This window comes from Schistocerca piceifrons, chromosome 1 (genome assembly GCF_021461385.2).
Source record: "Schistocerca piceifrons isolate TAMUIC-IGC-003096 chromosome 1, iqSchPice1.1, whole genome shotgun sequence".
Classification (NCBI taxonomy): domain Eukaryota; kingdom Metazoa; phylum Arthropoda; class Insecta; order Orthoptera; family Acrididae; genus Schistocerca; species Schistocerca piceifrons.
Genome location: NC_060138.1, coordinates 1,217,950,051 through 1,217,975,610, shown reverse-complemented (window position 1 = coordinate 1,217,975,610; position 25,560 = coordinate 1,217,950,051). Strand labels below are relative to the sequence as shown.

Below are 25,560 nucleotides of genomic sequence, written 5' to 3'. Positions count from 1 at the left end.
CAGAAAGAGTAAATTTGTAATACTGTATACTATAAACTGATATATACATGATGACATTTGAATATTATCAAGGTAAATACATTGTTTGCTCTGTATCAAAATCTTTCATTTACTAACTATGCCTATCAGTAGTTAGTACCTTCAGTAGTTAGTATCCTTTACTTAGCTGGCAGTATTGGCGCTCGCTGTATTGCAGTAGTTCGAGTAACGAAGATTTTTGTGAGGTAAGTAATTCATGAAAGGTTTAGGTTATTGTTAGTCAGGGCCATTCTTTTGTAGGGATTATTGAAAGTCAGATTGCGTTGCGCTAAAAACATTGTGGTCAGTTTAGTGATGGTCAGAATAAGTAAAGAGAGAAATGTCTGAGTACGTTCAGTTTTGCTCAGCTGTTTAAAAATCAAATAATGTAGAGGTTTTCCATCACAGTAAAACATAAATTTTCCTAAGGGGATGTTTCAACCCATCAACTGATTATGTATAGTTCGGATAGAAATTACTATTACGTTATTAAATCCCTCTTGGTGTTAATTTTCCGTCTGCTACTTACATCCATAGGGTTCTAGTTGTCATCGAATCGTCAATCTAATGAGAAATCAGTCTGGAATACAGTTCATTCTGAAATATTATTTTAGAGCCATGTTTGGTTCCATGATACCGTTGCATTCACAGAAGCCGATACAAATTAAATAGGAAAAAAATTAAAAAAACAGAGCGCTATAAAGTTCTCTCGGTTGACGACCCCGCACTTGCCGCTACAACACAACACATATGCGTCGAGCTTATTACGTCGCCAGAGTTATTTCCCCAGAGCGAGCGCGGGACAAACGGGCCCCTGGCGAGGGCCGCCGAGATTGCTGGGTGGGGGTGGAGGGTTGGCTTGCCCGTTCCCCCGGGGGGCGCCATCTGTCCGTGTTTTAATAATCGCGCCACTTGCTGCCCCTGCCCCTAATGGACAAGCGCCCGGGGGCCGATTGCCATCTCGGGGGTGCAGATAGCATCGCAGCCCACAGCTGGTCTCGCGCAGCCTAGCCTGTTACGTCTCCTCGTAGTCTGTCCCGCGCCCTTGTACTCGACATTCAGTTTACATGCCGAGATTTGCATCTACATCCGTAGTCCCCCAGTCGCCGATGGTCTATGAATCGCGGAGAAAAGACAGTGTGCATGTCCTAATTGGTGGCTTGTAAACTGCTCCCAGTTAAATTCGTGCCCAGAAAAGGTGGAGGAGAGGTCCACTAATCTCCCTGCCCGAGCTCCGCAACTTGCGTGTCAGGCAGGCGAGCCAAGGGCTCTTACGTGGGATTCTAACCTCAGTTCGACACAACGCTGCAACCACTAGGAAGCCTGCACATTTTTAAAAGCTTAAATTAATTTAAAGTTATGATGCGGACAAACTGAAAAAATCCGGAAACCTCTTCCACGCCTGGAGTCAAATCCACGTAATGTTACCTTTTATTACTGGCTCCTTATCGTGTTTTACCTCTACAAATGCTTGGACGCCCCCCGAATCGTCTTATTCTCTTTTTTTACGTTTTATTCTCTTCAATGAAGGGTGGAGTGAACAGTTCAAGACCCCAGCCATTGTAAGTACAGTTCTTGTAGCAAAATACCGGGTGAGCTGATAGTGAGTCAGAGGAAGTCACAACTGAAAATATTTCGGAGTGTAATTGTACTTCAGACATTTGTCTTACGACCATGAAACTTTCCGAATACAGCGGTCGAGAGGGAATGTTTTCTATGCCATTCTGCGTAAGTAGAAGACAGTTTATGATCCGCCGCACTGGCAGTACCGTGGAGACCGGCAGAACGGCCAGTTCTTACCGTCGACGTCGGCGGAGTTCGAAAAGCGACCACTTAGCCACAAGTAAAGTCCAGAGCGTAGCGACAGTCGTCGTAAGCGCGCGCAAAATAGTCCAGGCAGCGACTGGAGTCAAAAACGTAACCACAGGCAAGGTTAGTCACTTTACCATTAAATATTAAACGGCGTGTACTGAAGGCTTCAGAAAATAGCGAGGAACTGCGGGACAAGTGTCGGACCGCAGTATTTAGCGTCACTCTCGTGTCAGTGGACGGGCCCACGTGGTGGGCGCGTGGTGGCGACGCGATACCTTACGCGGGCGCCCGAGTATCTCTGATCTTTCCTCAACACTGATGAGCTGGTTGCGAAATATGAACCACTGTCGGATAGCAAAGGGCGATTTGAGTTATTTTTAATTTATATAAATAAAGGTAAACGCACAAAATCCATACACTTTCGAAGAAGAAAACTACAAGACCGAACTAGTACAAACAGACGGAAAAAGACCTGAAAGAATTAGGGTCTCCAAATCTACATGACAGAAATGAAATCAGAAAAATCACAAACACACGGGGTTTTGAGGAAGAAGACAGAAAAACTAACCGACACAAGTGGTCTACTTAACGAAAGCTAGCCCATTCGTTGCGTATGAAGGAATACTTGGCGAAAAGGAAGGCCAACGAATGTTGATTACGCGTGGTCCTAAGTGATCCATCCGCGAAGAAGAAGAAGAAGAAGAGGAAAGGTAAAACTGCATGGCTTGAACACCTCAGTGCTTTACCAGGCACGGCCGCCGATATTTGAACCGAATTACTCAGTAATTTTAATTTATATCTGAGACAATGCGTCACAGAGGGCTGTGTGAACGGTTAGCGCGAGTGTTATTGAAATACCGCTGAATTTTGTTTCGCGAATTCTAAGTTTGGATCCGATGACGGCTCTAGGCAGAACACGTCAATAATGTAACAAGTAAAAAAAAGATACATTACAAGATCCTGACACCATTACAAGCAAAAAATCTGTTTCGACTTCCCGCAGCATCTGTGTTTCACCTTTGTAAGTGCTATAACGATATGTCACGATCCTAGCACAGCAAGTCTGAGGACTTGGAGAAGCAGTTGAACGGAATGGATAGTGTCTCGAAAACAGGTTATGCGATGATCAACAACAAAATGAAAACAAGGGTAGTTGTATGTAATCGAAATAAATCAGGCGATGATTAGGGGACTAGATTAGGAAAAAGTAGTAGATGACGTTTGCTATTGGCAACGCAATAACTGATGAGGTACTGCACAGACAAGAGGCTTTTGAAGTGTGGTGCTACACAAGAAAGTTGAAGATTGGGCAGAAAGAATAACAGATAAGGAGGTACTGAATCGAACAGGCGAGAACAGAAATTTACAGCGATTAACTAAAAGAAAAGATCCGTTGATAGGATATATTCTGAGGTATCGACAAATTCGGTAATGGGCACAAATGTGGGGGCGGGGGATGGAGACTAAGGTGTACTAGTAAGCAGGTTCAAAGGGATGTAAGTTGCAATAGTTACGCAGAGATGAAGAGACTCATACAAGAAAGTCTAAAAAAAATTGCTGTGAGCACTGTGGGACTTAACTTCTGAGGTCATTAGTCCCCTAGAACTTAGAACTACTTCAACCTAACTAACCTAAGGACATCACACACATCCATGCCGGAGGCATGATTCGAACCTGCGACCGTAGCGGTCGCGCGATTCAAGACTGTAGCACCTAGAACCGCACGGCCACTCCGGCCGGCGGGAAAGTCTAGCGCAGAGGTAGCATCACGGCAGGCTTGACAGTGAAGACCACTACAAACGTTGTGTGGCCTAGTTGATAAGGGATCCAAAAACTGAAGCCGCAGCCTGGAGTGACAGGCTAAGTAAGGCGCCTGTGCTTCAAACTGTCCTGAGCGCTCCTCTCCCCGGCAGAGGACTCGGAACGGCCTGCGCTGCGCGGCTGTAGCCAGGCAGACGAGATGGCCGATAAGACGGCTGGCGGCAGCAGGCAGAGGCGCAGGGCTGGCCGATGCGAGCCGGGCCTCCGCCACACGCCAATTACGCGCGCGCCGCCGTTTGCCCGCCGCCTGCCGCCCGATCGGGCCCGGGCCGCGCGTTTGAAGTGCGCCGTGGCGCGCCTCAGCGGCCGGTTAACAGGATTAAGGGCTTATTCCCGCCCCGCCACCCTTTCCTCCTCCCCCCACCACCAGATAAGGGCGCCGGATTTCCATTTACGGAGCGACCGGCGCGTTCTGCAGGCGCCGCTATCTCCGCGGCTGCTCCGCTGTCGTGAGCCATGAAAATAAATCCCCTCGGTGCGATAGCGCAGAGCAGAGTAGAACAGAGAAGAGAGGTGTCACGTTTCCGCGACATGTGGTCCGGCCCGCACTTGTCACGGCCTCCCACTTCTCCACATCAAAACCTAACCAGGCTACTCCTCAAGCTATCGACCAACAAGCAAAAAAGTTTCTGAATTAGCTACTCAATAACAGGCATTTCTCCACTCACATAGTTTAACACAGAGCACCGAAGTAACTGACCCTTAACATAGACAAATGTAATGTATTGCGAATACATAGAAAGAAGGATCCTTTATTGTATGATTATATGATAGCGGAACAAACACTGGTAGCAGTTACTTCTGTAAAATATCTGGGAGTATGCGTGCGGAACGATTTGAAGTGGAATGATCATATAAAATTAATTGTTGGTAAGGAGGGTACCAGGTTGAGATTCATTGGGAGAGTCCTTAGAAAATGTAGTCCATCAACAAAGGAGGTGGCTTACAAAACACTCGTTCGTCCTATACTTGAGTATTGCTCATCAGTGTGGGATCCATACCAGATCGGGTTGACGGAGGAGATAGAGAAGATCCAAAGAAGAGCGGCGCGTTTCGTCACAGGGTTATTTGGTAAGCGTGATAGCGTTACGGAGATGTTTAGCAAACTCAAGTGGCAGACTGTGCAAGAGAGGCGCTCTGCATCGCGGTGTAGCTTGCTCGCCAGGATTCGAGAGGGTGCGTTTCTGGATGAGGTATCGAATATATTGCTTCCCCCTACTTATACCTCCCGAGGAGATCACGAATGTAAAATCAGAGAGATTAGAGCGCGCACGGAGGCTTTCAGACAGTCGTTCTTCCCGCGAACCATACGCGACTGGAACAGGAAAGGGAGGTAATGACAGTGGCATGTAAAGTGCCCTCCGCCACACACCGTTGGGTGGCTTGTGGAGTATCAATGTAGATGTAGATGTAGATGTAGAACGCCGTAAGTATCTGTCCCCTGGCGCTTTGTTTCCCGCTATTCATCAACGGCCGACCATCGAACGAAATGCCCGCTTACATACATGTTTACTTCGCTGATGATACCAGTAAAATGATTTTATATCCGACTCCATAACAGTGCAAAAATTTTAAATTCAATTCCCTTTAAGCCTGATGGTTACTCGACACATTTGTCGATGTTCCGCGTTTCTGTGAAATGCCAAGTAACCGCGCTGCGGATTTCACGCTCAATTGCAGGCCCACCTGCGGCTGAGTCAACACAGTGGCAACAGGAAGGCAAGACTACGCCATGTTCAGCTGGGCCGAGACTGTCAAGTGCCGCGATAACATCAAGCGGTTTTCTGGTGGAGATCGATGTCGTGCTACGGGCAGCATAGCGGAAAGCATAAACACGTGGTTCATAAACGGCGACAGTGACTCCAACAAAACTTGGACTACACAGTTCCTTACACATGAACGTGTTGCAACAGGCACTCTCACGCCTTCTGCACTGGAAGGAAACTAATGGACTGCAATTATTTAAATTTGTGAAGTTAAGGGAAGACGAGAAACTTCTAGGAACGTCTTACAGGTGGCTGCAAATTGGCTTTGTTAGAATAATGTCGCCTGTTACTCAATACTCTCATATAGTATCTTCATGGTTTTTCTATTTCATTCCGTCGCGATCTATGAAATAAAATACCGGATGACATGCCTCATACATGTGCGATATGTGTACTTCAAAAATATGTCCCCTCTGAAACATTATTTCACCAATAATATGTTTTTGTAAAACTTGACTCAGCTGCCTTCATTTATGATGTTCGTATTCACATTATCTTATTATTTTCCGAGTTAAATATCTCCATCTTCAGCCGGCCATATTGTTGTGCAAATTAAATAGCTCCATCTTTAGCCGTCCGTAGGGCTAACCAAATTTACACTAAACAGAGTATACACAGAAGATTCACTATTAAGGCTAGCTTTAGAATCAGATGATTCAAGAAAATAGAGCAACTGTTATATTGACGTCGAGGCATATACTCCGCTCTATCAGAAACTGAACACGTCGAGCATTATGGCGCAGAGGACACATTCTGTCAATGTTTTGGAGCATCTCATCGGTGTCGCCCCTAGCGTCATAGCCGGCCGGAGTGGCCAAGCGGTTCTAGACGCTACAGTCTGGAACCGCGCGTCCACTACGGTCGCAGGTTCGAATCCTGCCTCGGGCATGGATGTGCGTGATGTCCTTAGGTTAGTTAGGTTTAAGTAGTTCTAAGTTCTAGGGGACTGATGACCTCAGAGCCATTTGAACCCTAACGTCATGGTGTAGCCAGTCATTGGGTATTAGTACTAGTCTGCGTCATATCCGGTAGTGATTGTAACTCTAACGAGACATGCATCCGAAACATCTTAAGTCCTTATACGCTACCTCTGAAGATGCAGTATGCTGATACCATTTGTCAACGCGTCATCAGTTTTCCACACACGGCACGAGTCTCTATGAACTACCTGCATCGTTATCAGGTACGCTCTTGCGCAACAAGATAGCGTCCAGTATATCATTGACAGAACATGTATTGGACAAGTTTGTGCGTCAACTTCACCTCAATGCTAATATCAAGAATTCCGAAGACCAGTTACAAGAGAAGAAGGCCAAGTAACAGTAGGACAGAATACGGCTGCTGTATGGTACCCTCAGTGATCGAATCGGTATATACATCCAAGCCCGAATGGGCACAACATCCTAATGCGAGGGGTCCAGCAGTGTGCTGGTCCTACCAGTTTCACTGTTCATTTAACCTGACTTTTGTCTAGTCAACACAAAGCCCCATTAAACTTCCCCCTCTCCTTCTAGACGCTTAATTTTATCAGACAGTGTACTATCACGGTCTACTCGTAGACCAGATAATTGCATTCACGGCAAGCGCTCGCCCAGCCGTGCAGTACTCACCGGTTGATGGAGGAGACGCTGGGCACGTTGTCCTGCGAGCAGATGCCCTCGGCGAGCAGCCGGTCGCGGATCTCCCAGGCGAACATGGTGGGGTTCTCGCGCTTGTAGTTGGCGATCGCGTCCACCACCAGCGGCGTCGCCACCTTGGGCTTGCTGCCACCGATGACGCCCGCCTTGAAGCTGCCCGTCTCGTAGTACCTGCGCAACAAGCGACACCCGCATTTAAAACGTGCTGCTTTTCATATTGGCTTCTTCCGTCAGGATGGTACAATGTTTCAGGGGCAACAGAGAAGGCAAAATGTGACCATTTGAGATCGAGAACCCTGAAGCACAAATGACTTGGCCGAAATCTGCGAATCCAACCGTCGTCTTGCTCGGGCTGGAAGATCCTGTTGGTATCATTTCCGTGTTTGCGAGTTAAATTTGAGGTTTTTAAAGTCAGCCTTACAGAAAACATAACGTATTTCTTTTTTATTTATCCAGGAATGTTTGGTACCTGTGTGTCATCCTCTTAGGCTCTCGATTTATTTCTGTAAAAAGTCATACAAAGTTCGTGGTTTTTTCCATCCTACTTCCGTAAACTACAACATTTTGTTTAATTTGTTTTGATTGCTCACCCGGAATTAGGGGCTTGTGAGAACTGATTTTTACTGATCGTCTTTTTTGTGTGCTTTTTTTATTGTTTTTGACTGCATGTCATCTGCAAAGTACTACTCACGAAGAAATTCGCTTGTTTTGGGAATACTTTTTCGTGAATAGTGTTTGTATATGTGACTGTACCTACATCATCCGTCCAGCTGTGCACCTCTATTGGCTATCTCTTTTTATTGCTATTGCGCGCGCTGTATTCCACACCATTTCTTGTATTTCACTCTCATCTTTTTCATTCACACGTAGTTTTCGCAAAACTGTATTTGAATAAACGCTTCCGTCTCCATATTCATAGAGGCGCTACGTTATTGTCGCCGAGAGAGAGCTAGAAAATAAGATGGGAGGTGACTGAGAAGCAGGTATTTTTGTATATTTGAAGGTGTTTGATACTATCTTTTGTACAGGGAAGTGTCGCTGTAAAATTCATTGATAAGATGTTGAAGAAGTGTACCTAACCCCAGCAGTGAGTGAAGAATATAGGAGGCAACATCGTCAAACTCGATGTCGACCTACACGGCTTGTCTGGCACGCCGTGAAGCATGGAGTAATATTGGACGAAATCAGTTTCTCAATACCGAGTTCTGTCGAACGTTGCAGAGGGTTAGCACAAGACTGCAGAGCTGAGGAGGCGCAGCTGATTTCCAAACCCAATCGCCACCTCGAGCGGCACGTTGCTGCAATCACATCCCGAGACGAGCTGCACCGGCGGACACGGTTGCAGCATCCAAACATCTGGTCACTGTCAGTATTCAGCAATTCAGCTTAATTAGTTCTTTCCTTCGGAAATTTCACTTCTGGTGTTGATCGTATGAGAACAGCATTTTCAAATTAGATACTAAATGAGATAAGAATACCAATAACAGTGGAAATTCGCGTGTTAGTAGCGTTATAGAGGTAACGCTGGAGCACCAGTATAGATTTAGGTCGACTTTCGAGAACTTGAGCGGAAAACTGAAAGATGTAATGACCCGTTCAAGGGCTGCGAGGACAACACACTGCCGCACCATACACTAAGGTGATGTCGATCATAGTTCCCACGATAGCGAAGTGTGGGAAGCGAAACGCCTGATGCCCTGGTGGCGGCCGCAGAGCTTTTTGCCGCCGCTCTCTGGCTTCCTCACTGTAATTATGTACGAGTTCTGGGTGCCATAGCCACAGAGGGGCGCCGCGCAAGTGGCGGCTGCTACGGCTCTGTAGCAACGGTTACAATTGCTATGGAGCGCTATTGCTCTGTCTGACCACCTATTGTAAGGTGACGACATGCCCCCCCCCCCCCCCTCCAAATACGAGGACTCTCTTATAGAGTCGCGCTGGTCCTATAGTCAGGTCGTCTGTGATCCTAGTTTGTTGACTGTTCCTATATACAGCATCATTGCTCAAACTAGGCGATAATGTGGAGTTGCCTGAGTAGGAGTGGTTCCGTTGCTAGCAGAAAATGTGTTACAAGTGGGCGGTCGCATCGATTTGCTCACACCGGCCGCGGTAGAAAGATTCCACAAGAAACGTCCCTAATTAGCCGCAGCGTGCAGCTGGTTATGGTTTGGAATATTTTTAGCAGTATCGCTTATCAGTATCATGAATGTATATTCGTTCGTCATTAGAATTTGTTGAAATTTAAGTGAATTATGTATTTGTCTTGCCACAAAAATATTTCATTAATTTCATGATGCGTTTCCGCCACTGGCCATCTTCATGACATTGTCGGTACAAATCACAAGTGTGAACTCATTTAGCCGGCCGCGGTGGTCTCGTGGTTCTAGGCGCTCAGTCCGGAACCGTGCGACTACTACGGTCGCAGGTTCGAATGCTGCCTCGGGCATGGATGTGTGTGATGTCCTTAGGTTAGTTAGGTTTAAGTAGTTCTAAGTTCTAGGGGACTGATGACCACAGATGTTAAGTCCCATAGTGCTCAGAGCCATTTGAACCATTTGAAGTTTTCAGTAATGACTTGTACCGTCCACACTGGTGGGATACACTGTATCAGTTTACGTCGTGTCGTTTTGATGATGGTCAGTGGTCGAAATGCGTCAGGAAATTAATACAATATTAGAGCTCAAGATAAATATACCTGTACGTACAACTGATACCATTTCATTTCATTTTGCGTTCATACAACATATTACTATTTGTGCAAACACAAGTGAGCAGAAACCGTATTACGAAACACACGCCATTGCTGCACAATGTGTATAGGCGCGAAGGTCATCAAGTTTGAATAGCTGCTCTGAATTTTGAAGAGTATTTCTACACCTGACTGAGATTTTGTACGTTTCTATTATGCAAAAATAAACGCTTAAGTTACGGTCGTTCTGGATTTAAAACTGACCAAGCTAAGACTAAGTTAATGAGTATGGGGGAGGGTGGGGGGGACATTAAACCTGTTCAAAATAAAGTATTACCAACTCAAGTTCATTTCAAGTAACTGTGTTATTTCAAGAGGCCATATGATTAGGAAATAATATTTTCTTTCTACCTTTGGGACACATGTGGTTAGGGCGTACGGTTTAATCACACGGTGCAGGCTTCCACGGCCAATATTTGCGTTCTTCGTGACTTTGGTTTCATGGGCATTGGGCCATGGTCCAAGGCATATTTACCTGCCCAACATTTCGTTTTACAATGCTAGTGTCATCATCAGAAGCTGTTAAGACTGAGATAGCAGTCTCAAACTTAAACGAGCTCAACAACCCGAACTGTTTGTACGTAACCAAGCAACTGTCGATTCCTGACGTCATCACAGCTCTCCCAGAGATCGCGGAGTCACACCGAAGTGTGGTGTGCTAAGCAGGTTACAGGTAGGAAGAGTTGATACTGCTTGCTTCATTTTACATTAAGATCCACGACTTGCGTAACTTATGTCCTTCTTTTCTGTTAATGATATTTTTGTGTTTGAGAGTTTCTACTGCCTTTCCGCAAATCTTAGCACAGTAATTATTGGATCCTGATGAAACAATAGCGTCGAAGAAATGAATTTGGCGGTTTGCTGGCGCCAATGCATGGTGTACTATTGCCGATTTATCCGTGTTTTCCTGACGACAATTGCTCTTGTGTTTCTTAAGGCGGTTGTACTTGCTAACTATACTATTCTTAAAATGCTGCCGATGAGATGTATGGGAGAAAAAGTTTCTTTTTGTTGGTTCTTTTTCACTAGAAGCTCCGGATCTCTTAGAGTGTACTGCCCCATTAATCTCTTCATCTGAGTAACCGTTTCTTCTGGAAGCAGTTCTTAAATCATCGAGTTCGTCCTCCCAAGTATTGTGTTTCACAGCCTCCATTAGCCTGGTCCACCAATGTTAGAGCACTCCTCTTTCCTGCTTTGGATGGTGACTGGAGTGTCTGCGAAGGTATCTATCCATGTGAGTGGGCTTTCTGCAGACTTTGTACCCTAAATTTCCGTCTGACTTTCTACGTGCCTGTATATCCAAAAATGACATTTGACTTCTTTCTCTTTTCCATAGTGAACTTTATAAAATAGTTACCATCATTCAGAAAATTTACATCTCCTTTAGAGATCTTTTTCTCCATGAGGCTATATAAAGTGTGCCGAAACGAACATGACGGTTGTTCTTCACCGTCTGAAGGGCTGTTTCTTCAATTATTTCCTTATAAAAACAACTACGCTGAATTGGTTCCCTACAGTAACACCATCAGTTTGCTAATAAAATTTCTTGTCCTTTGTCTGAAATAAGGCAAAGACCGCCATCTCTTCCTCATTACAACCTCCATAACACACGTCGGTGAAAATGCGCTATCCTTAGGTAGCACGGTGATGACGTCACGAACCGAACGTTACGTGGATACGTATGAACGTTTCGGCTGAACTTGTTTAAGTTTGAAACTGTGCCATCTATAGCCTTTGGTGATGTCTCGAGCATTAGAATACAGAACTTTAGGTAGAAAATATGACTTGAACCGTGGCCTAACGCCCATAAAACTAAAGTCACCAAGGACGCACGGTTTAAATTTAACAACCACAGATTCGAGAGATGACAATTAAAACTTTATGAAGGAGAGCCTTGAAAGGCACGGATAGTTCACAATCCTTGATAGGACCAAAGGACTGACTGAGGAAAGTGTGGACCAATCTCTGAGGAGAGATGGTGCAACCACTAACAAAAGCTACACTCTAGTAGTCCATTACCCGCAGGAAACATTTCGCCTTCACCAATGTGCTCCAAACGAGCCAGCTTTTTGCCTCTCACTACCTCGACGAGGTGTAGACCGCAATGCCTTCCCTTGTGAGGCGTTATCGCTGTACAACCGCGGACGAGCTGGCTTCAGGTCCTTCGTAGGCGGCCTCCAGAATGCGCCCCTTGACTTGGCGGCTGCAGGCGGCTCGCGGAGGACGCAGCCGACGCTGATTGTGACGTCACGGTAGACAATGGCGGCCGCAGTTAGGACCACAAAGCCGGCTTAATCGGCGCGCGCGTCCGCTCTGCCGTCTACCGCCCAATATCGAAAACGCCGCGAGAGCCCGCAGCCCGAAACCAACCGCATTACAACTTTACAAACCGTATTATTTTACACAAACTCCGAGCGCGGCGCCGATTTTCATAACAAAGGGCTGGCGTCCCGGAGGACGCGCCCGCCGGCAACCTCATTACGGGGCTTATTAGCGCACTCCACTCCACTCCACTCCAGTCCTCTCCACTCCACTCCAGCCGAGGCAGAGAGCAGGAGCCGGCAGTCGCGGCGGACGCGTGCCGCCTCAGTCGCGCCGACCTGTCACGGCAGCACCGTTCGCTCCGCCACGATTCTCGGAACGCTGCACAGGCGGTTTCCCGGCCAATATTCGGTAAGACCTGCAGGAAATTACTGCTTGGAGCAACAACCTGGTACTCGTTATGTCACCACTGATGTAACGAACGCGCCTACGCATCTGACTATAACAAACCAACCAACACGAAGACTTAAACGCCAAGTTTTTGGCTTTGTTTAGTTACGAGATTTTGGTCCTTTGGAAAACAACTCGGGTTGTTACACCGATGTTTAGTCATAACGCAATAAAATAAACATTTACCGCAAACGAAACTTTATCCGTTATCCTAAAAATAACTTCTATAGAGACGACGATACACACTACGAGAGAAAATATAACAACGGACAACGCTGCAGAAAAATTAAATTAAAAATGTTCTACAAAAAGTGACGCGACACCGACGGCTGGTGTCGCAAAATGCTCTATAGCTCTCGAAGTTCGTCCTAAATGCTACCAAAAGCTGACAAAAGTTTCTGTGTGTCAGCTGAGCATTAACAGATTGCCGGCCGGAGTGGCCGTGCGGTTCTAGGCGCTACAGTCTGGAGCCGGGCGACCGCTACGGTCACAGGTTCGAATCCTGCCTCGGGCATGGATGTGTGTGATGTCCTTAGGTTAGTTAGGTTTAATTAGTTCTAAGTTCTAGGCGACCGATGACCTCAGAAGTTAAGTCGCATAGTGCTCAGAGCCATTTGAACCATTAACAGATTCAGTGGCCCCAATCAAACGCATCAGCACGTTTGGAGCGGAGAAGGATCAAGCGGCCACAATAGAACTACTGCAGAGGGCTGACACTGTCCCTCAACAGTCATGCATCCTTCTTAAGTAATACAACTCATTATGTCGTCCGCGACGGCGAGTGTTCATCAGAGAGCCGGCTGAAGTGGCCGTGCGGTTAAAGGCGCTGCAGTCTGGAACCGCAAGACCGCTACGGTCGCAGGTTCGAATCCTGCTTCGGGCATGGATGTTTGTGATGTCCTTAGGTTAGTTAGGTTTAAGTGGTTCTAAGTTCTAGGGGACTAATGACCTCAGCAGTTGAGTCCCATAGTGCTCAGAGCCATTTGAACCATTTGTTCATCAGAGAAGTGTCCTAGGGAAGTGCAATAGGACAGCTGTTATTTTCTGTTTACATAAATGATCCGGGCAGGGGGGGGGAGGGGGAGGTGCACAAATCTGTTCTTTCCTGATGATGTGGTGGTGGACGAGAAGGTGCCTAAGACGAGTGACTCTAGGGCGACGGAAACAACACAGTTTAGCCTCAATGCACACGTAACAGGTGGCGTGGTGGGGAGGTGGTGTCTCGAGCCATCCCCGGGTTCACAAACAGTTCAGCGCACACAGAGGTGGCGTTCCGAAGTGATGCGCAGCGACGTCCAAGGAGCGCATTGCTGCTTCTACTCTCGGGTGAAGTGTGGTACCGCACGCTTTGAATGGATAAAGATACTGAACTTAATGACAGCTACCACTTGTGAGAATTTGTTAAGTTTCAGACCTAACTGAAAGCACAAAACAGGTTCATCTGATAAAATCAATTCTTATCACAAACAATTTATTTCAGCGCTTGGCAACAGTTAAGCACCTAAACCATCATTTGGAACATTACTGCAAATAAAATTTTATACATATAAGTGTTTAAGGAATGCAGTAGCCATGTTGAAATGAAATACGAGAGAACTTCCGGAACTTGTCGAAAGACTTTCCTTAATAGATCTTGGAGATGGCTGTTGTGGTAGCAATTAATCGTTTGTTTTATTTCCTATTACGGTATTGCCTCATTGAAGTATTGAGAATGTCCCGTCACAAAGCGGGAAAACTTGGTGTAACATGTAAATAACTCGAAAGGTAAGATCAATTTTCCAAGGGTTGCAACACAGTTGTGAATTGATAGTTCTAATTTTTATGTTAACGTACCAAATACGCATTCTGCTGATTTTCGTCCTCTTAAAAATTAATATTGAGTATTCGCTCATTTGTAAATAGACATCACGAGACTGATTTCATTACGTTTCTGTGAATGGGGAATGCCTCATGTACCACGGAACAGAAACGAATTTGTTATGAATTAATGCTATGAAATTGTCGCCTATCGATGGTGAGGCCATACTCACCTACAGGTACTAGACAAAAAAGTGGAAACACCGCAGAAATGTACGCTTGAACATAAATGCAGATGGCTAGCCAAACCTGCACGCTGCGCTATTGCGCTTGCTCACGAACTACACCGTGCAGTGTCCTCAATACGTTACAAGTATCAATCTGTGATCTGAACAGCGTTCCTCGCAGCTGTGAGAGCATTACGTCGGAGTTACATCAATTCGATCTTGAGCAAATTGTTGGTGGTTTTTTGGTGGTGCTTCTGTAACCAAGGCAGCCGAAGTGTCCGTTGTTTCAGGAGTCACCGTATCGACGATTTATATCGCACACAGGGAAAGCGGAAAAACACCATCCGCTAAGTGACAACGCGAACAAAAACCTGTGTCGAGTCACCCTGACGGGCGGTCACTGAAGAGGATTGTGACGAACGACAAGAGGACGACAGCTGCAAAATCACTGCAGAACTGAATGTCGTACTCGCGAACACTGTCGGCAACAAAGCGACACGAAGAGAGCTCTGTAAACAGAGAATTGAAGGGTGAGTTGCAATTCCAAAACCACTCATCAGTGATGCAAATGTCCGTAGCAGGAAAACGTCATGTCGAAGCCATAGAACTTGGGCTGTGGACCAATCTAAGAAAGTCATTTGGTCTCCTGACACTGTTTCCAACTTCTGGCAAGTTAACGTCCCAATAGTGAAACATAGTTTCAGTGATGATTCGGGCCGCCATAGGAGCCCATGGTTACTCTGCAAGATCGCATTACTGGCAAGTATTGTGCCACCGTTTTGGCTGATCAGATCCATCCCATGGTACACCGTTTGCTCCCTAGTGGTGGTACTGTTTTACAAGACGGCACGGCCCCTGTCCACACAGTTCGCATAGTCCAGGACTGGTTTCGTGCGGACTGTCACATCTCCCTTGGCCACCAGTCGCCAGATCTCAATATCACTGAGGCTTTGTGGTTTATTTTGAAGAGAAGGGTGCATGGTCGCTATCCACCCCCATCATCGTTACCTGGATATGCCGTTAGTTTGCAGGCAGAGTGGTATAAGATTCCCTTGAAAACCACACACAGGATCTCTGTTTATGCATCCCGGTACGACTGGAAGCTATTTTGAATGCCAACGGTTTTCCTACGGCGTATTAGGCATGGTAATGCGTTTTGCTATTGGTGCTTCCAAATTATTGTCCACCCCTGTATCTCCGTTATGTTCACTATCTTCATCTATGAAGATGACAACGTATCTCGAAAAAATGCAATGTTAATTTAGGGTGTGACTGTAACTGACTTCATAAAACATATACGAAATAGAGACACTAGCCACAACGCAAAACACATATGAAATAGAAACACTGGACATAGCATGGTGTCTTAAAGTCCAACTACGGGCTACGACACACTGCCTATACATACAGCGTACTGACTCAAGACTGGAAAGAGGTATGGCTCTCCTTCCAGCTTTAGAAAACAATTTCGATATGTTAGTTACATTTTGTACACAGCAATATATGACCTAAAATGCATCAAATGTGAACTGGCCAGAGACTACATTGTTCACTGCAAGATTTTTGAAGAATGTGCGGTCGGTTACTTAATTTCAGAGTATCTTAATAAATATTCATAAAAACGAAAAGAGAGCCTGTTAATTAGCAAGCTGTGAGGTAAGACTATAGGGAGTAATAGATTTAATTTTTTATTGAATAGTTTCCTTAAGATCTAAAGTTTGCATATTGAATCACGGAACAGCGTTTTTTTTAATTTTTTACGTGAAAAGTATGTTTTACAGAGAAAATAAGTACAGAGAAGGATGTAGCTACTTTCATTTACATAAAACGCAGAAGATCTTCAACGTCAAAAGAAGCCTAATATCAAATCATCTTTACTGTCGTCACACACACGTCACATCACAGCCGTGTGCTTGTCACACCACATGCCATATCACTTCCTCACACCACGTTGGTGGCTCCTGAGGTGACTCTAGGAAATCACAGGCAGCTTATTATTTGCAGACCACTCCTTTCCAACATTAGTTGCGTATCTTACACGCTGAGTCACACAGCCAGATATTGAGGGCCCGACGAAGCACTCTGTGTCGTTCTCAGAACATGCCATTCTGTTCCACAGCCACATCGGACAGAAACCAAGGTAATGAAATGAAAGTGATAATTCCTTGAAGAGGAATGTAACTACGGTCGTTACAGCCGCATAGCTTCCATGAACTGACAGGACTGTCGTAAAGTATATCGATGGCACAAAGTCTCTGCTACATAGGTAAAGAGTTTTGTGAAGCACAAATACAGAGGTTCGGTTGTTCTCAACAAATCTCAAGAAAGGTTTTGCTGGTTAATGAATCAACTAGAATTTAGGGCGGACCTCAGCTTCTACCAGTCACAGTCATTTATTTGGTAAATTACGCTGGTGAAGTCTGTCATCGTACCAGTATGCTGTGCAGTGACTAATGTCCACTAGGTAGACCAATAATTCCTTCAATTCTTTCCCATCGTACATTTCTGGTGACGAATCTCTTTCTCCACAGCAACGTCGGACCTGCTAGCAGAACTAAATCAGTGCTCCCACACTGTTGCAGCGTCAGTGGTGCTGTACCTCACACACACTCATTACATGCCACGTAAATCACTCATGCGGCGTTGACCAGCAGGTCCTACCTATACGTCTAAATGGGTAAGTACAATACTTTCTCACCGTGTGAAAACTTCTGCCCGGGAAATTTTTTGTTCATGAGAGTGTATGTCGACAAGTTTGTATGGACGTAGTGAATACGACACGTGTTGCAGGAAACTAGGCTATTCCTCTGCTGGAACAGAACAAACAGTCTCTCTCGTAGCCCAACGATTATCTCGGGATTCTACCCTTACATGGAAGTTTTCTCCTTGACCTATAACTCAGTACAAGTAGTGGCTCTTCTTGTGGGCGTAGAGCACACAGCTCGCAGAACAAGATGCGATTTCTCGTCAAGTTGTTTATAAACAGTAAGGAGCATGGGCCGGCGAGAGAGCTGTGGGCTATAGCTGGGGGCTGCGAGCGGCCTGCGCGCTGCGGTGCTCGCCGCCCCAGCAGCCATTTATGGGGTCCAGCCGGGCATCCGCAGTTCCGGCGCTTCCGCACAGTCATTGAGTCATCACCAGCCGGCAGGCCGCACTCTGATTCACCCGCTGCTCTCTCGGCCACTTCCTGGAGACCACACGCCGGCCAACCTCAGGCGCCGCTCTCACTTCACACTCGTCATCCCGACGTAACACTTTGTCGACAACGAATCAGTTTGATTCCTAGGCCGCAGTAAATAGCGAACAATCGTATCGGTTACCTGTCTTAAACCGCATTCAAAGCCCTGTTTGCATATGGACAAAGTATAAATATGGTACAAAGGTATGGCAGCATCTATTCTTACACCTGCTAAGATTATTGGGTGTTAAGCAGGCTCTGCTGTCCACTGGTAAACTTCGCGTTTAGCAAAGCACAAGGAGCGTCAACTGTGTTCAGATAGAGATATGTGCGTTAAGGAAGAGAGACAGCGAGAGAGAGAGAGAGAGAGAGAGAGAGAGAGAGAGAGAGAGAGAGAGAAACGGAGAAGGAGTGGCGGGTCATCTTAGACGTTTACCCAGTGAATCCAGAACACCATTCAAGCAATTCTATCCGTTATGCCCTAAACTGGTTCGTTGCTTACGTAATCATTATTGGATGTGACAGAAGAGCTGTTAGCTCTGAATAAAGTGTTAACATCCGCATGTGAGTTACTCCAGATTTCTGTGATTATTCAGGCCATAAGGTTTTTCTGCACCTGCCCGTCAAACGCTGTGAACTCCACGATAGCTGTGAATATTTGCTACGCTCTTTTTCTAGGCTCATTCGCAGTACATGAGCCTATCCGACGATCACCTAAAATTTCTTATCCACGAGAATAAGAATTATAACATGTTCGCCAGAAGATGACGAGAAAGACATTCATTGAAACTTCGCGGAATTCCCACGCAGCCACTTGAAAGAAAGCAAGAGAAGATTGCATCGGCTCTTGTACTGGTTTCTAAGACCACGCTTATGATACTGAAGTACAAGGTATTCGTGGTGAAGAAGCACGTAAATAAAAAAGGGACGCAAAACATGGAACTTCCTGCTTATCAGATATATATCAAGAGCAGATCAATGTCGACGGAAGAAAATGCTGGCAAAACACCGAGATCTCGGGCATTTATGAAATATTCAAGAGGCTGGCAAAAGAAACTTCGGGGAATCTGAGCGCAGAATCTTCTTGTTTGGTGTTTCTTTACAGCGCAAGACACAGGCTGACTTTTCCTTGTAAAGTGCACGGCGTTCGATCGAGCCAGAACTTACTGAATATTTCAGGAGATGATTCGGAGAACTTCCGACTTATCATGACTAGTGAACAGCCACAATAGACGCAACTTAAATTTTATTATTACTGCGTTTGACGCTCTCTTTGCTTATACAATTTTCGAAATGATGAGTTAAAGTAAAAGAGTGTTTACATCCAGGAAAATATTCCTGAAGCTAAGTTCCGTCCGCTTTCCACTTGTAATATACACCACGCTAATTAGTTTGAACGTCGCACAAAGTCTACTTTCGGTACAGTTAACGTGATCCGAGAGTAGAAATCAGTAATTGAAATAATAACAGTCATTAAGAAGACGTGCTAAGGAATAATCGACTATTTCCACAAATAGGCCCTGATTAGAAATGTTTCCTTTATTACAGAAGAAGAAACAATTAAAGCCGAACTGCCGCATTATAACACAACCCCCGTGCATCGCTATAGTCGGAGTCAGAAACGATGGCGGTCGAGTTTAGGCTCGTTCTTCGCACTTCCATCTCCGGCAGCCAATGAACGTTCTGTATTGTTCTTAGCGCCCTGTCCAGTGCGAGCGTTAAACGTGATCGTGGCGAGTTATTTAGTGAATTTTTATTCCATTCGTTGCGAGCTATCACAGTTGATGGTGGCGGTCAGCGACAAATTTTACACAAGCAAGTGAGAGACGCAATTTGCGGGAGACACGCTTACATCAAAAGCAAAGCCGCGTTTAAGCACGAACCGCAACTGTCGCTCGGAAACGGCAACATTGCAAGCCCCGTCCATTTGTCGACCTGAGCGAACCGGCATCGTTCGTGGTTCGGACTATAATGCCTGCCAAATACAAAGTGCGTTATAGGAAACAACACAAACAGAGCTTACAAAGGGCTGAAAAACCACCCGGCACGGCACTAAATGTGATGATAATTTGCGGAGACCTATGCGGATACGTGATATGAACATACAGGGTGGCAATTTTTGAGCTATATGAAAAAAAAGTAAATTACTTCTAAACTACGGAGTGCACAAACTTTATTCAACATATAAACGCCACTACATATATTCGGATTTAAGTTATGATATGTTCGATATGCCTGCCATCATTGGCGATGATGTGGCGCAGATGAATAGCGAAATTCTGCATGACCCGCTGAAGTGTCGGAACATCGATGCTGTCGATCAACCTCCAGAACTGCTGATTTCAGCTCAGCAATGGTTTTGTTTGGTTTTTCATCACCTGCAACGTGGAAGCTATTAGTCCCAGAGAAAAAGATGAATTATCTTTTTTTTTGCAGGAAATTTAACGTAGTTTAATTTCGTACTGAAAAACATTTTCACCAGAAGCCGCGGGTTTCGAGATGTACAGGCAAAACAAAAAAGTGACCTTTACATACTCCTCTACCCCCTATCCGACGCTGACACCCCATCGATCAGGATTTTTAGTATTTTGTTCATGATACTCCAGCGACCCCTCTTCCCCTACCACTGTACACGAATTTTTCCCCCAAACGATATCATTTGGTCTTCGTGCACTGGGCTATATGAACGATTATTATCTGCGGCTATGAAGAATGCGCCAGGAATGCGATTGCGAGTCGAGTGACGCTATCTAAGCAGGATACTATGAACTACTATAAAAACATTTTTCATGATTGCAACTGAGTGAGAATTGTAATTGTGATTGACACGAAAAGGTTTGGCCGACGTAAATATATTGAACCGCCTAACGTCTCCAGTGCGCTTATATTTCCGAAATAATGTCGTTGTCCATTTGTGAACATGGTATCAGTAACTACAGTGTCAACAGTTTGTTAATAGTGGAACTCTTCACGCAACTACTGGAATGTGTTTTTTGAATTTTATTCAGTCAAAACATCGCCACTGGTGCGATTTTCTCGTCCGTTTCTTGCTCATAACGTGGATGTTGTCTCTGCATTCATGTTTCACCAGAATTCTGCCTTTTGGGAGTGGAGCTGTAAAAAAGAAATAAAATGAACGAAACTGTGTGACGACAATCAGCAAAAAATGACACACAACAAGGCTGACAATCAAGATGACTGGCAAGGCAATATTTTTCAGACGGACGGCCGTGGACAGCCGCGGGGTGGAGAGAGTGAGGGGGGAATATCCCCCCCCCCCTTTCCGTTCCATCCCATCCCTCGCAGCCATTCTTCTGAGCTGTCTACAGTAGCAACATCTGCCTTAAAAGAAACGACCCTAAATACTGTGATGTAAAACAAGCTGACAACTATGAGTGAACGGTCCATGGTAGTTAGTCATATTTGTTTGACTGAATTATTTTAAGGGATAATCAGTTCGGGATTTAAGACATCCGACTGTGTACCATTCACGTTCGATTCAGAATATGCTGATACAACAGCTCCATACTCAGGAATCAAATTGAAACGTTCGCTCGTAAAAAGATTCGTACCCAGAGACTGGAAAGTTGCACAGGTCACTCTAATACCCAATTAAGGAAATAGGAGTAATCCGATAGATTACAGACCCATACCACTAACATCGATTTGCAGTAGGATTTTGTAGTGTACGCTGTGCCCGAACATTACGAATCACCTCGAAGAAAATTATATATTGACAAATAGCCAACACGGAATTAGAAAATATCGTTCTTATGAAACACAACTAGCTGTTTGTAATCATGGCGTAATGAGTGCTATCGACAGGGGACCTCGAACTGACTCCATATTTTTAGATTTCCTGGAGACTCTTGATACCATTCCTCACAAGCGACTTCTAATTAAATAGGGTGCCTAAAGAGTGTCGTCACAGATGTGTGACTGCATTCACGATTTCCTGTCAGAAAGGTCACAGTTCGTAATAACTGACGGAAAGTCACCGATTAACATTCAGGTATTATCCAGCGTTACACAAGGAAATGTTGTAGTACCTCTGTTGTTCCTGATCTACATAGACGATTTAGGAGACGATCTGAGCAACCCTCTTAGATCGTTTACAGATGATGCTGTCATTTAGCGTCATGTAACGTCATCAGATGATCAAAACTAATTGCAAAATTAGTTAGACAATATATCTGTATGGTGCAAAAAGTGGCAGTTACTCTAAATCATGAAAAATGTGGTCATCCACATGACCACAAAAACAATCCTCTAAATTTCAGTTACACGATAAATCACACAAATCTAAAGGCTGTAAAATCAACTACGTACTTACAGATTACAATTACGAATAACTTAAGTTGGAGTGATCACGTAAATAATGTTGTGAATAAAACAAACCAAAGACTGCGGTTTATTGGCAGAACACTTGGAAAATGTAACAGGCCTACTAAAGAGACTCCTTACACTACGCTTGTTCGTCCTCTTCTAGATTGTTGTCGTGCGGTTTGGATCCGCACCACATAGAACTGACGAGGGCATCGAAAAAGTCTAAAGAGGGACAGCTTGTTTTGTGCCATCGCGAAATAAGGGAGAGAGTGCCACAGATATGATACACGAAATAGGGTGGCAGTCATTAAAACAAAGATTTTCCACTGGGGCAGGACTTCCCATGAAATTTCAATCACCAACTTTCTCCTCAGAGAGTGAAAATATTCTGTTAGCAACCACATACGTAGGGAGAAACGATCATCATGATAAGATAAATCAGAGCTCGCACGGAAAGATTTAACTTCATTTTTGCGGCGCGCTGTTCGAGAGTGGATCGGTAGAGGAGTAGCTTAAACGTGGTTCGGTGAACCCTCCGCCAGGCACTTAATTGCGAATTGCAGAGTAATCATGTAGATGTAGTTATGTAACGTAATGAAATGTGGGCGGCCATTGTAGACTATTTTCACGTAGCTATCTCTTTTTTCATTTAATTTCGTCCATTCCGTCATTACTAAAACAAAAACTGAAAATTTGCTTGCCACTGCGTGATTATTTTTGGTATTAATTGACTTAGCCTGGCAAGATCGTAGCCACCAGACATTCTTTAAATTTTATATTACGTAAATGACAACAGAGATATATATCTTACTTTTAGCACTGAGTCCAACATTTGGAGTTAACTAGGACGTAAATAGTGTAAACAGTAGTAGCTACAACAGGATAAAACACACTAGCAGTCAGTAATATGAGGCCACAGTGCCCCCTTCGGTGTGGAAGTTAAAAAGACTGCCTACATCCCCCCCCCCCCCCCCAAAGCCCTTCTAACGCCGCCGGCCGAAGTGGCCGTGCGGTTCTAGGCGCTGCAGTCTGGAACCGCGAGACCGCTACGGTCGCAGGTTCGAATCCTGCCTCGGGCATGGATGTGTGTGATGTCCTTAGGGTAGTTAGGTTTAACCAGTTCTAAGTGACTAATGACCTCAGAAGTTGAGTCCCATAGTGCTCAGAGCCATTTGAACCTTCTAACGCCCCACCTCTCCACCCCATCCCCCCTACTCCCCGCCAGTCCATCATCCGTTATGCCGTTATGTTTGTGAGATCGAGCAGCTTCTAACGGAAGAAAGTTGGCTCAGTTGCGGGTGCTCGTGATGCGATTCCATGCAGACTGGGGCCACCTGGAAGCGTAACAGGCATCAACAAAAGAACCGGCGCTGCGGCAGTCGGCTGCAGCAGGCTAGTGCGAAGGCCCCTGGACAGCGGGCGGCGGCGCCGGCCGCTGCATTATTAACGACGGCCTCGTGGCTCAAACAAACCGTAGATTGTTGGCGCCTGCCATCTCGCCTATATCCACTCAGGCCGGGGCTCCGGCACTCTGGCAAAACACGGCCTTTGTGCTTCGCCGCCGCCGCTCCTACAATGGCCGCAAGCCAGTCCGTGTGCCGCGCTCCAAAAACTCCTCCACTCCACCCGACTCGGTTCGGCGGGAATGCACTTCTACCACCCAACCCCCCCAACTTGCCTCTGAAAGGAGGCTGCAGGCGGCGCTAAATCCGAGAAATACGGGGCTCGATTGCCACTTTGCTAAAAGAAAGTCTGCGATGTGCTAATCTATCGAGTATTCTCTAGGCACTGGAAGCAACACATAATCACATACGTTCCGTGTTCTCTGAACTTTGACGAACATTTGTAGTCTTACGTGATATACTAATACAATGAGCGAAGATGTACTGCTGCAAATAAGGTCTACCTGACTCGCTAGTCTGTGATACCAGTAGGATAGATTTCCGCGTTCCCTTCGGCATAGTTATTTCCCCATCATGACGTTCATTGTAGACGAATGTGGAACAGGAAATGTTAGTTGCAAGCATTGTGCGACAGGAACGATGGAAACGCTAAACAAAGGTTTAGGAAAGATAAAAAATTGTTTAAGGACATTAGATGAGAAACTAGCCGTAGCCAGACTACTAGGCGAACTAGTCAAAAGTTTGGGAGATGCCAGAATGGAACTTGGAAAGCGTACAGGAAGCAATTCACCATGCCACACATGGACAGTTAAGTACAACACCAGGATTTCGAACAGGGTTACGAACGTTCTACCTCTACTATGCCATTTTTCTATCGCGTTACTTAGGTTAAGATTTGTTCAGATCAGACTAGGATAAATATTAACATATTTTCCAGTGGCGGATTTAAACTCTCGATAGCAGTGTCCCACAATTCATCCATATCCAGTCAAACAAAGCTTTTTAATAAGTGGGTCCAGTGTCAAACTAGCGATGTATCATTTGTTTAAGAACAAAAGGATTCGCACGTTACTACTTCAATAAGAGATCTTAAAAATTCTACGAGGTGAGTCAATAAATAAGTCGCTAACGGATAGAGATATCAGAGCTGGGTGTACTAGCCTGAAATTTATTTTCCTTTTCAACTTACCCCCCTTGTAAACTTAAACACTTACCCCATCGTTCGACAAGGTGTTAAGAGTCTGCAGCATAAAATTCTTGGGGCACCGTTCGCATCTAACGAATGAGTTCTCGGGATATAGCAGGTTCATTTGTTTCCTTAAATTGCTGCAACTCGCACGATCAATCTGTCTTGGTGGTAGCGAAATACCCCTATGGGATGAAAGAATGTGCCAGCACTGGATAACTAGGGCGGCCAGGCCGCTCCTTGTTTGTGACTATTTTTGTCCTTTCTGAATTCAATTGAACACAGATTTCAATGAAACGAAGTTATAAGCACGTATAGGAAGAATTTCGCTATGGGCGTGCTCTGGGGACAAAAATCGCGTTGTTCTAGTCGGGTACATACTCATAACACATCTTCCATCTTGGTCCGACCGCGGTATAGGTGTAACGGCTACTTTCCGCACTATATGTGCTGCTACCTTCTAGACACACATAGGCGCGAAATTTAAAACGATGTGCGGTATTCTGGCGTTTGCGACTTATGTATTAACTCACCCTAGTATCAAGGGGTCAGTCATCATTTGCCCAGCTCAGGTGGTGCGAACCGACAAGTTATGGTGTGAAATTCAGTAACTCCTAGGAAAAATCGAAACACCGGAATACAAAATGGTAGTACCAATGCCACAACCACACTTTTAGCTGGTTGGTAATCACCGGATTTCTTTCATGATATCACCAGAGACAGCAGAAATTAATTGCTATAACAACGGAACATTTACAGGTATGATTAAATTAGAATTCCGACAGAGTGGGTTACTGGTTAATGGAACCAAGTGTGATATAGCTGGACCGCAGTTTCGCCTTCCTGCTCCAATTACTTGTACCATGATAATCACAGAACTCGGCAGATGTTGTATTGGACCTCTAAGTCCGTTTTACACACAAAACGTAAC

At 45.2% G+C, this 25,560-nt stretch overlaps 1 protein-coding gene across 4 annotated transcripts in view; it reads right to left on the bottom strand.

The window, feature by feature from the left end:
- The window catches only part of LOC124781819 (paired box protein Pax-5-like), a 278,178-nt gene that overhangs the window by 112,675 nt on the left and 139,943 nt on the right, over positions 1-25,560 (bottom strand). For all 4 annotated transcript variants that reach the window (XM_047253891.1, XM_047253892.1, XM_047253893.1 and 1 more), the window contains exon 3: positions 7,028-7,225. In XM_047253891.1, the coding sequence (XP_047109847.1) occupies positions 7,028-7,225 (198 nt within the window). The remainder of the gene's footprint in view (positions 1-7,027; positions 7,226-25,560) is intronic.